We start from the raw sequence: 12876 nt of genomic DNA on the forward strand, positions 1-12876 counted from the left end.
CCCTAACTTGCTGATGTGACTTTCTGGCTTGCCCTTGGACCTGCCATGTCACTATGGACTTGTCTAGCAGCCTTCAGACTGTGGCTGACCCAGGCTATTGTCACTGAACCTCTTCTGCTTTTCTTACAGAAGTGCTCCTCTTAAGAAGGCCATCATGCCAGCCGTCCTGCCACCTTCCCTGGTAGCCCTATTCGTGATTTTTCTTCTAGGCAACGCCCTAAATCAAAAGCTTTTAGCTCTGTCTTGGATCACATGAGCCTGTGCCTTATACTACTTCTGATGAACAATAACCTTCAACATATTTCAATTATTTGCATTTTCCACCCAAAACCAGTAGCTCACCCAGCTATTTCAGCTTTCCCTTGTTTGCCTCCAGTCTATCATGCAGTTACCACTAAACAAAAGTGCAAGTCACTGGACTGAAAGTTTCCATCATGCCCACCAGCTTTGTGACTGTATATGGGCAACACATAGCATAAGAGCATCACTTTTGCAGAAACAAAGTGACTGAAAATTTAGCAGGTAAGCAGGCAAACATTCTGGTCCTGCGTACTCTAGCAATAGTGCCAAGAGGCAGAAGCAAAGAGATTAATGGCTGCATACCTTCTTGGACTAAGTTGACACAGACAGCTCCCTCACTTTCACCATCACAACAGAGAAATAGTTCCCAAGACCACACCAAGCAGACACAGGTTAGAGCAGCCTACTGAATTATCACTGTCACAGAATGTTCAGAAGTCAAGAATCATAAAAATTCATTGCCTTGATAACAGACATAAATGGAGGGAAAAAAGGTCAATCAATGTTAATGTTTTATCCATGATACCTGAAAGAACAAAAATGCACATCTGCTCGAATATATTTTATTTCAAGTATCATAGAAAAGTCACTGCCACCATCAAAAAGGCTTTACAAGATAAAGGATACAAAGAAAAGACCCATACAAATTCATAATAAATATACTGCTCTCTTTCATCACATTACACACAATATTCCTTAAAGTTGCACACTTAGGAACTAATTACTCCCATTGCAGTTAGCAGACATCTCACTTCTAAGGTTGGTCCCTGTTTTTAAGGCTAAATCCCGCCCTTCTCACTTAGGCAAGTTCTCAGAGGTATTCCAAAGAACTCAACCTGACTAAGAAATAAGTGGCTGGACTTGTTTCATAAGTATCTTAGCTGGATAGACTAGACCAGGTTGGATGAGGCCCTGGGCAACCTGGGCTATTTGTGGCATCTCTGCCCGTGGCAGTGCGGGTGGAACTAGATGATCCTGAAGGTTTCTTCCAGCCCAAGCCATTCTAAGAGTCTATGATTAGCTGCTATATTTATATGCAACTGTAGAGCATGATTATCTCTTTACACTGGTTCTACTCAGGAATCAGATAATATAGTTAACATGATAAAATCACCCATATGAAAAAGAGATTTACTGAATTTGGCTGATTTGACAAGCGTAGAAATCCACCACATCACATGTTTAAGCTTGTGGTTACCCAGCAGTGTCTTTCCAGTATAAGGAAACATTAACTGTGACTACTATTTTAATTACTACATTTCACATTTTCTCTGTCTCGTGAAGTTGTTTCATTATAAAGAATAAGTTAGAGTGCCCTTTACCTGAAAAACCTGAGAAGTGTACCTGACTCTCAAGTGGTACTTGAGAGTGTAACGTACTACAGTATAGAGTTGAGGTACAAACCTGAATTTTTCATGAACTCCAAATCCCCATTGATGTTAACAGGGTTTGGAAGCTGTGCAATAAAGAATTATAGCTGACTGTCTCATCTTGGTAAATTTTTGAATGCTAAACAAAACCACTGAACAAAATTTAAACTAACCATGTAGCAAAGCAAAAAATCAAACAAAAAACAAGAAAATATTGCACTGCACTGAATGCAACTGCTATTATCACATTATGTCAATATTAGTAGGTTTCTTATACACATTCATCCTTTTACTGAATTCCAGATGTACTAACTATCCAACAAGACAGAAAGAAACTACTGTCTCCACTGAGTTAATCCTCAGATTAAAAGTGAGAATTCTACTAAGTAACTACAGGAAAAGTTAGAGTATATAAAGCAAAAGTTCATTTTACATTCTTTTACATACAAAGAAGTCTGTACCTAACATCTGCCTGCTGATTCTAGGTACTGTCAAACAGATTCTTGGAATATATATAAAATAGAATTTGAAAAGAATAGAAAGTGAAAGCAGCACATAACTACACTCTCCACACTTACTTACTTTATCTGATATTTGCAATGCCTAATTTACACTACATCTTCATATTTATGTAGACCTCACAAGATATAAACTCTCTGAACAACACTGAATGTACCATGGAAAGTTTCACAAATAGGATAGAACATCCTTTTTGTGTCTCCTCGCTATCGTGCTTCCTTACTATTTTGGACAATTTTTCAAATGACAAAATAGTTCCCGTCAAGAACCTGGTTACACACACATTTATAACAGGCCCAAGATCCAAAGTCTTCTTTGCTAAATCATTTGAAGAGGTCAGGATTTTAGTAAGCAATATATCTTAAATCTGTAGTGCTATCATAGTTCGCAACATTTTACAGAGATAACCTTCATATTTTGAAATATAAGAATACAATACTTTTCCCTGGACTAAACATGAAATTGTTCAAATTCATCAGCATAATCAAGATGCCTTCCCTGTAGGAAAAAATGCATTTTTCTGTAGTTCACATTAAAGCGTGATCCAAGACAACTACTATGGTACAAAATGTAAATTTTCAGATTAGTGGTCCAGTAGTGCAGAAGAAACACAGGATAAGTCACTGTAAAGGAAGAGAATTGTTCTGGCTTTCTGTCACATGCACTGCACTATATCAGTTTAATTATGCAATGCAGGCAAATAATTCCATTTATAAATAGCAATGCGGCACCTCTGACAAGATACTCAATCAAAAAAATAGACTTGCTGAAATGAAGAAAACGTTCCTGTATAAATCGGAGCATAATTATAAATCAATTCTTTTCTTTCCTCATCTTCACTGGGGAAACGGTGCAGGCTCTTCCGTGCTGTAAAACATTTTAAAAGTACACATCACGTTACTGTTATCAGCCTTGGCAGTATCTATCTTGGCAAAGTTATTCTGTGTAGCTTAACAGCAAACAGAATCACAGTAACTAACATATGGAGAACTGTGAAGATACAGATTCAGAAAGCTGGTTACAACACTATTTTATTATTGAAGAAGGAGAAAATTAATTGCTCATTTAAAACCAAGACTCCACAAAAAGATTTATTCATGAGGTACTGTTGGTTCCTACCAAAGATACCAGCACTCATAATACTGGAAGAAATGTATCAAAGTATCAGCCTAACGTGGCCTGTGTTGTTGAGGACAATAAAAAATGAATCCTGCTCTATTTGGTCATGTTGGCAACTCTACACAAAATTAACAGGTGAATATAAAAGTGATATTAGTTTAGTTATTAAAAAATCATAGGTAAGTATATTTTTGTCAGTAGAAAACAGTTTACATTTTTTTGCCCCATGGTTTATTTTCAAAGTTAAAAAGGCACTCTGCCTTATATTAGCTAAAAACATCAACTACTCATCACAACATTAAGATATGAAATAGAAGTAGCTGTACACAGATAGGGGAGATAATGAAGAGTAACTTTTGGTTTGATATATCAGGTGGAAGCTAGACACATGCAGCTAGTTGACACCAGTTTGCTCTGCTAGAATTAAAGTTCAGCGCATCCAAAAGCTAGTTACACTTCAGTGTGGTACTGCCTACAAGGCAACTATATGTGTGCACATACACATATGAACAAACTCACATGCACTGCAGGACTTACGAGAATAGTTGGCACTGAATTTTGCCACATTTACTTGTATAATGGCTAGAGCAAGCTTACTTCTGCCTGTAACACAGTATGTAGATAGACACAACAGAATGTAGCAAAAAAAGCTAGAAGAATTGTAGTGTAATATTAGAACACAGCATAAGAAAAACTGGATTCATCTTATACTTTACTCTATTTATCCCATAAGCACACTATTAAAATTCATAAAATATGTGAAGCTTATGGATACCAACATGGAATTTTACATTGTTTTGTTATCTTTTCGCAAAGCAACGTAGGACTATATAATGTAAGGAAACAGCCTTAAAAGTTGTACTTTGTACAAGTTTATTTCTACATTCTCACTGACCAGGTCAGCATACATTTCACTTCTTTAAATCAGTGTCCAATTTCTCCAATCTGGTGACTCTTTTGATGAGAAATGAAATCTGGAATCCAAACTCACTTAGGCTATTGATTATGTCCATTATATTCCCAGTCAATCAGCTGAGATAATTTTATGTATAGCCAGTTTAATATCCAAAAATGCTATTTCATCAGAATGGTTTAGGAGATACAGAAAAGAATAAAGCAAGTTTGATTGCTTCAAAATACTCCTGCATTTCCAGATCACTCACTTATTGTAAACAAAAAAAGTATCATAAATTATCAGAATTTCACACATTAGTTACTTTCAACTTCTTTCTGTATAAAGAAATAAACTAGAAGCTCGGTAAAAATTCAAAAATTTCCTCAAAATGCTGCCCTGCAGTTATACACTATAGACACTATGTTGCATCCCCCTGACATATCTGTATACTTAGCCCAAGCAGCATTTATAATTTTGGTATTCTGGTTAGAAAACACTTTCAACAACAGTAACTCAGTTCAGAACTGAGGAAGTATCTGGAATTATGAATGGAGCATTTTTTTCCATTTTAATGTCTTTGTGCAAGGCAGGATAAGATGTTACAGAGACCATTCAAAATGGTAGAAAATCACAGCACAGACAAGACTTAATAGTCTTTGCCCAGTCTACTGAAAAGAGTGGCTACTTCTGCAAGAATGACTGGCATTTTGATGTCACTTTTACAAAACCATTCTACTTCTAGTACCCCTTGTGTTTTATAAGCCTATAAAGCTTGTAGAGTAAACTCAGAAAGCAGCAAGCGGTACTTGAAAACTAAAAGTCTTCTTCACCCTAAAAACTGATATTTATAAACAATAAATTTTTTACCTTCATTAACGAAGAAGTCAGCTATGTAATATGCAGCTCTTACAGCTGACGAGGAATGTGGAATGCCTGTTGATTTCTTCCATTCAAAAGGACTTTTTTCCGGATGCCACTGGACACTATAAATTGGATATTTGTATGCTGCAAAAAACACATTTTTCATCAAAGCAAGTAAAGCAAGATCTATGTCTTAAGAGTGATGTGCTTAGTCTTACTGCAAAACAAACTCAAAGGACAAGCTACCAATATATCTGACTTATCTACAGCTTCATAAAAGCTTAGAGAGCAAGTCAAAACAGATCCAAGTCTTAGGATCCCCTTGAAGGCCCAGTCAATACAGTGGCAGCTCCCATCTGCTCTGTGCCAGTGGAAGCCAGTCCTTAACTTTCATATAAAAAAGAATAAAAGCACAGCAGCTGATGACTGCTCTGTGATAAACCACTTGCAGGCACAGGATACATATCTTACTAGCCTAATTAGGTCTTCTGATCAAACTGTTATTCTCCTCTTCTGGAGGACTGCCAGCATGCCATACAGAAGGATTCCATAGGCTGACAGCTGGGCCTTACTGTAAAGCTGCTAGTAGTACACCACTCAAAATAAACTACTCTCTAATGAGCTAACATGTTTCTTGAGCTGAGCAAATGCAGTGCAAAACATACACAACCCAGCGCAAAAGGTTTTTGGAGGAGAACAAGTACCAGTATTGCTGTCAAAGTAATGAGGGATATTGCTGTTATATCTCAGTACCATGAATTGTTCTCCTCATACAGCACACAGATAATAAAGCATCGCATAGGAACGCAAGCATAAAGAGGCAGATAGCAAGCAAGATACAACAGAGGCACACTGCACTATGGAGGGGTTAAACTACTACAAAATGAGTGCTGTACACTTGGTATCACAGCACTGCAATATTGCTAAAGTGCAACAGCGTATCTGGAAGGGGAACAGTGGGTGAGAGAAGTAAGCAGTTAGGCTCAAGGATATGTACTCAAAAGATAAACTCTGTCTGCAAACTGTATGTTCCTCACAGTCAGCACACACAGGGCCAGCACTCACCCTGTTATTCTAACAGTAAGCTTGCTCTACAAATTAGCATAAACTGACACATCTGAAGAACTACTTTACAGTCATGGCTTACAAAATAAATTTATTTTCCTACCTTCCATGGTAGATATATACTCCACTTTACCATCAGTGTTAGTGGTCAGAACATTGTAGAATTTATGAAGCTTTTCATTCTTTGTGAAATTCTGCAATAAGGAGGAAAGAAAATAAAGGTGTGTTATTTGTTTACTTATTTCTAGTTTTAAGAGAGAGAATACATTTATGTTAATGAAATAAAATGATTAAATACCTCCATGGAGAGGCTCCATCTATGAAAGTTTGATGTCAATGGCTCATTAGCAAGTGCACGTAATAAATCCTTAGGAAGATTCTTGAACAACCTACTGTCTTTTGCAGCTGTCACAAAGAGAAAAGAAAAAAAAAGATATTGTCCATTACTCAAACTGCTAGCAGATCGTCTATTACTGAATAGAAGGAGACCTATTTAATAAAACACATTAAAACAACCTTTTTTGTTTCTGTGGTATAACTTTCTGATTTAAGAATACAATGCAAGGAAAAAAAAAATCAGTGAAGTAACTCCAACAGGTTCCAAAAGTGATGTTATCACTGTCTTCCAGTCTTGACCTAGAGAGAAGCCAACTTTGCCACCCAAGTTCCCACAGATCAGCATAATTCTTTGCCACTCATTTCAGTGACCTTTCCGTTCACAGTGGCCACAATTGCCAGAATTCGTGAATACGACATGGTCCACACATGGATTACTCACAAAAGGATAAAGTCACATAAAGTTTAACAAGAGGCAACATTTGACCACTGTTGCTGAGCGGCACAGCTCTACCTTCAGGATTTTCTCCAATTTCAGTTCTGTTCAAGTGAAACAGCAATGCAAATATTCACCATTAGGAAAAGATGCGAGGTGACAAATGTGAATGCACTTGCTCTCCAAGTCTGATAGGTTTTGGGACTGTGAATTTTGTCCAGCTCAGTAACAAAAAGGGACCTAAGCCCACATTATTTTTGTAGGTCCAAATAACCAAATGACTTATGGAGCCACAACTCTGTTTTTTGCTGATTGCTGTTGGGATTCAAGTAGCTTGTGCTCACATCTCTTCCTTAGAAGTCATAGAGTTGCACTGCATTTATAAAGAGTCACAGCAACGTATTAAGAAAGCACTTACGACAATCATCAGAAACCTCCCAAACATTCAGCCTTTTCTGTTTATTACAAACAAAACCACAACACCTCTCATGTCTGAGTTTTGCTGAAATGTAATAGAATTTCTCACCTGAGGTAAAGTTTAAAGGGAGTGCCAAACCAGTTGTCTTGGTATTAACAAGTAAAACTTTGTTGCTTGTGAGATATGTTAGTTCTTCGTGTCCAAGGCATGTCCCCCATACCGGGAAATAATCTCCTTTATCATTAGCCTTCAAAATAAAAAGCAACAAAATAAAGAAAAAGTAATGAAGATTTACAGAAAGAAGACTGAATAGAACTTCCTATTCTTTTCACTTTCCTTGTCTGCTGGAGAAAAGTCAGCAGCCAGAGCAGAAAGGGATTTCTCACTGGCAATGAATACCTCCTACCGTGCTAGTAGTTTAAGCGCTACTCTCAACTGGCTGTAGAATTGGGCAAAGTTTTCTAAACTATGACATCTGTTACAACTGTAATCAACATCAGCTGAAAATAAAATAAAGCCAGTAAAGAAGAAAAAGGGAAGAACATTTACTTTTTTTTTTATTCAACCTGAATACAGAAGATCCTTCAGAAATCACAGAGGTTGAGTATAAAGCTCAATGAATCTCCATTCCTTTCCACAATGCACTTACAAGACAAAATTTTACTCCAAAATATGTTATTATCTAAAAAAAATTTTTTTAAATCTCTTAGGCTCTGAGAAACTAAATCTTCCATAAGGATTCAGTCTGCCTGATCTTTCAAAGAAACAGCTGTCCCACAAATTCAATCTTTCCATAATAGAGCTAATGATCATATAAATAGTAATAAAAATAATAATATAGCCTTTCCCAAGCCTTTTTACATGTTACAGATTATGTTAGTGTTTACTTTAAAAATGTGCTATATTTAGCTACCAGTCCAGTGGAAATAAGTAAAACGGTGTAACATGCTAATGTAGATCTTTCCTATGCACCTCCAAATATGTATTTAAATCTACTTACAAGTAAGTAAGAACAAAGGTGTTTCACTAGCTGTAGCATATATGTTAAGGGAAGCCTTAATGTTATATTACTGTAAATTGGATTATTTGAGAATCTCTCTAGAATTCCTTCAAAGTCTAAACTTTAGGTGCACATAAATGTAATAATCTCTAAATTCTTGTAATTTGGTTCAACACTGAATGTCACTGAACACTCTGGGCTTTTGGAAGACATTATTGTTATTGCAGGTTCCAAACAGCAATAAAGCTACTGTATCCACCCCAAGAAATTGGAATTTAAGACAATGATACAACACGTAACAGGAAAGGGCATCAGCTATCTGAATCTGAAGCTATGAAATGATTTTTTAAGCAGGAGCTAGCAATAAGCTACTTATTATTGGGCTTACAGTTAACACACTGTATGCCAGTGAGAAACCGAGAATATGAGCCTCCCTGTCATTTTGATCTCTGAGAAGTGACAGTAACAAGAACAGAGTGTTCCTTAGTAATTACCTCTAATGCCTTGTGGTAAAATATCTTAGCAACCCTGGAATATTCTGAAGTCTTAAGATCCACGCCACCTCCTGGAAAAAGTACCCTGAAAGACAACATCCAAGAATCTGATTAGCAACGATGACTGATGGTGATCGAACTAAAACCTGGACAACAAACACAGAGAAAGGTCTGACAGTGGTTTTAAGGGTAGGATTCAGGTCTAGATTAGGACACTTAGATTTCAGAAGCCTATAGATGGATATCTAACCTTCAATTAGGGACAGCAGGGATCTAGTCAGAAAAGTCAGCAGTGACTCAAACACGTTTTTTAGAGAAAGCACCTAACTGGTTGGAAGGTTGAACAGCCCTGTAGGCTCCACTGGCTGTACTGACTAGCTCTCCATTTATTATGTGCGTCTAGACCGCTATCACACAGGTATAATAGATTTCATGGTCTTAATAAGAAGGCATTTAATAATAATTTCCAACTGCAAAGAACCTCGAGCTAAGGTTAGCTAACAACAAGAAAGATTGATCCATCTCTTTCTTATTATAAATTTCCACAGTATAGAGAATCCCTCTCTCTTATTAGTTATAGACAACTGTATTGTGGAAGCCATTAGGTGACAGTGGAGGGCAACAAGAGGGAATATAGAACATCCTTGCCCACCCACATAGCACAGACTCAACTGCCAGTCACTGCAAAGACAGAAGGATAAGGGAACTGGATCTATTTACCTAATACCCCACCTGCATTGATGGAGGTGGGGAGGCAGAAAAATTAGGAGATTCCATAGGTCCTTCTGGCAATGGAAGAGAGGGTGACAGTCACGAGAAAGGGATAAAATTACTCATTTTGTCTCCATTATGAGAAGACACAGGGGAGAAAGCATAGCTGTCATACACTTGTTCACACCACAACACTGTAAAGACCCACATCTTAATGTATAGGGTGTGCTGTATAAGACTGATCTCCCCAGACAGCCACAAATCTAAACATGCAGGTCTTACTCACATTGATTAACATTCTGTTATATGCATAAGCTTAACGAAAATATTCATGGTTTAAGATGTTCATCTCATGACTACAAGTAGCCTGATCACATGCTAGGGGATCACACACAGTCAAGCTACTGAAGTGTAGCACCAGCTGATTTAACTCTTCTGAAATGCACCGTTAGCTTCAGGCAAACCTAAAAGGTTTGTCCACAATTAAATGTGTGCTGAACTAGATCACATTATCTGACATTTAAAAATGCAGGAAAAACACTTGGGCGGACAGTTGCCGTAGGTCAGCTGACAAGTTAGAATACATTTGTCTAACAGAGATCTAAGCCACAGAATCACACCAGGCAAGATGGGCCATTAAAGAAGCAGGAGAGAAGGAACCCAAAGAGAAAGGGTAACAAAGACTGGAAATCAGAAGCTTTCACAATAGAGGAAGTATGGAGAGGATGGGAAGGGATGGGAAGGTCTGGGAAGCGAAGACTAAGAGTGACAACACGCCCAGTAAGCACTACTACATTTCAAAATTAAGGTGATCACTCATATGAGGATAAGGAAAAAAAATATAACAAAGAGGAAGTGACCTACTTCACTTGTAAAGTATAAACCAATTGTTAACCTCTACCATACCACTTTTGTCTACCTGCAGACAAGCACTGTAAAGTGCTAAAATGAACCCTGACATTGCTTGGAGATTATCTGACATGCTCCAAAAGGAATGAAATGCAGCAGACCTATGTGGGATGAAACAGTACTCCATCTTAGAACAGATTTACACGTCTGCAACACTCAGCACAACCTTTCAACAGAGCAGAAGACAACATCCTTAAGGATATGCCAGATCTCAAAACAGGAATTATCACATATTTCAACAGAAAGCCAGTGCTCTAAACTTACCCATTAATAGAGTGGAATATTTTATCATACTCTTCATCTGAAAGATTTAATCTGAAACACCAAAAAATAGTTACAGAACACATGAAATATACACATTTAATCACAAAAATATCATAGTTACTGAACTGAAACAAGGGGCATAGAAAATACATAGAAAGCATACTTTAAACATTTAGAATAAAATAGTCCCAGTTCAAACGAAACATTTCACATGAAACAGCTCAGTAGAGACTGAGAATCCACATAACTGAGAATAGGGCCCCGTTAAGTACGGTTCAGAATTAGGTAGTCTGAGACCCCTATGCAACCACTCGTTAAATTTAACATTTACATAAGTGGCATAGCTATTATTTCCTGCAGACTGGCAACTCCAGTTTCAGATCAATTCCAAGAACTGCGACAGTTAGTCATGCCCATTCTTCCGCAAAGCAAAGGTAGATCTGAGACGTAGAAAGGTGAGAACGACCTCAGCACCAGCAAAACATCAGCAAAATAAAATAGTATGATGGCTACCCTCGTGCAGAACTGGTACACTGGGTATATTCAAAGCGCCCAGCTTTACGGCATCTAACTTTGTTGAAAGAATTGGAAGCCTTGGTTTCAATGTGTTGTTAGTACAGCTTTTGGTCAGCAACCACTCTGAAATTTTCACCAGCTACACGAGAAACACTGGCTTATAATTCAGGCACTTCACTGGTGCCTTTATTGGACTGTGTGGATACATCCTATTGTGATTTTTTGCAGCTCCATTAGTATTACCTTTAATTTTGGATAATTATCATTTTAACATTGGACAATAGCACATTTAATACTTTATAGTTAACTGTTGGCTACGAAGTATCATCACTTCTTTTACTTACTGTGCTACTTTTTACCCAGCAACCCAAATATTATACAACATGGAGTTAGCAACCCATGCTTAGAGACGAACTGGATTTAGAGTTCTTCAAGGACTACTGATAGTCTTCCTCCATTAGTCGAATTCTAAGACTACAGAATGTGTCAAAAGACAGTCTCTATCTATCTAGATATCTGTGTTTGTAGCACAAAATACATTAGACTGAACATAGGTAACTTCAAAAAACCACCAATTTGAACTATTGAGGTTAATTTTACAGGTTAAAACAAAATGAAAAAAAAAAAAAGTAAGAAAGTTAAAAATTGTATGTTCCAGTCTACTTTTATTCCGCTTTCTACAATAGTTTGTAAATTGCGGCATCTTTAAATGGTCTTTGATGAGCACTTAGCACTAAAAATATCAGCAGAACTACCTTCTGCGCCTCTAATACCCTCATGTTACAGGGTTATTAACCATTTGTAAGGATATAAAAACCTACCTTAGTGGCACAACTCGGGCACCAGCAGACTCTAAAAACTTAACGTAAGAAGCTGCAATATACGAATTTCCAAATTTCTGGAACTTGTTGAAGTGACATTCCTGTGCCAGTACCCCTGAATGGTCCAAGAAAGAAAAGCAGCATTATATAACACAAATGTTATGTGCTGACAGAAAAATCTGAGTCCAGTTTTTGATACACCACGTTACAATGATTGATGCCTTTATTGCCTGGAAGAACTATGAACAGTGAGGCAATGGGGTATCAATCGCAATACCTAGCCACAGGGTGTCAGATAAGCATGTTTCATCTGACTTCCCTGTTTTATGGAAGTACTATGACTTATCTTCAGTAAGTTACCTACAATTTAAGACTGAAACACGGTATGCACGGTGTAATGTTATTTATAAAAGCTTCACTGCACACAGGTCTCAGTAAGACAGACTTTACCGTTTAGAGCCCATGCAATCCAGCCAACGTTTTGGGATACCTTTCACACTTCACAGCAAACCACAGGGTTTCACGTCAGTTTTTTAGGAGTCTGCAAGCGCAGAGGTATGGCTACGTTGTGAGTACCCCCCACCCCCTAACACCCCTTACCGACGATGGGCCTCTCGTTGGTCTCTCTCTGGCGGCTGGGCAAGGCGGCGGAAGAGGCAGAGCGAAGCTGGAGGAGGATGAGGAGGAGGAAGGTGGCGGCCAGGAGCGGGGGGAAGCCAGCACGGAGCCCCATCGCCCGCCGCGCACCTCAGAACCAACGGCTCGGAGCCGGTGAGGCGGCTGGCCCCTTGCGGGCACCGCCCCGCCCCTCGCTCTCTGCGCCGCGGGGCACACTGGGAAGT

The 12876-nt window shown here is 38.2% G+C and overlaps 1 protein-coding gene across 1 annotated transcript; it reads right to left on the reverse strand.

The window, feature by feature from the left end:
- Positions 1–847: 847 nt before the first annotated feature.
- On the reverse strand, positions 848–12875 carry GGH (gamma-glutamyl hydrolase). The gene is made up of 9 exons (XM_013185918.3): positions 12635–12875; positions 12035–12149; positions 10698–10748; positions 8814–8898; positions 7428–7566; positions 6428–6534; positions 6233–6323; positions 5071–5208; positions 848–3056 (listed from the first exon to the last, which is right to left on the reverse strand). The coding sequence occupies exons 1-9, from the start codon at positions 12765–12767 to the stop codon at positions 2935–2937; spliced, it is 981 nt and encodes a 326-aa protein (XP_013041372.2). The 5' UTR covers positions 12768–12875; the 3' UTR covers positions 848–2934.
- Position 12876: the final 1 nt, after the last annotated feature.

The sequence above is a fragment of the Anser cygnoides genome, chromosome 2, assembly GCF_040182565.1.
Source record: "Anser cygnoides isolate HZ-2024a breed goose chromosome 2, Taihu_goose_T2T_genome, whole genome shotgun sequence".
NCBI lineage: Eukaryota > Metazoa > Chordata > Aves > Anseriformes > Anatidae > Anser > Anser cygnoides.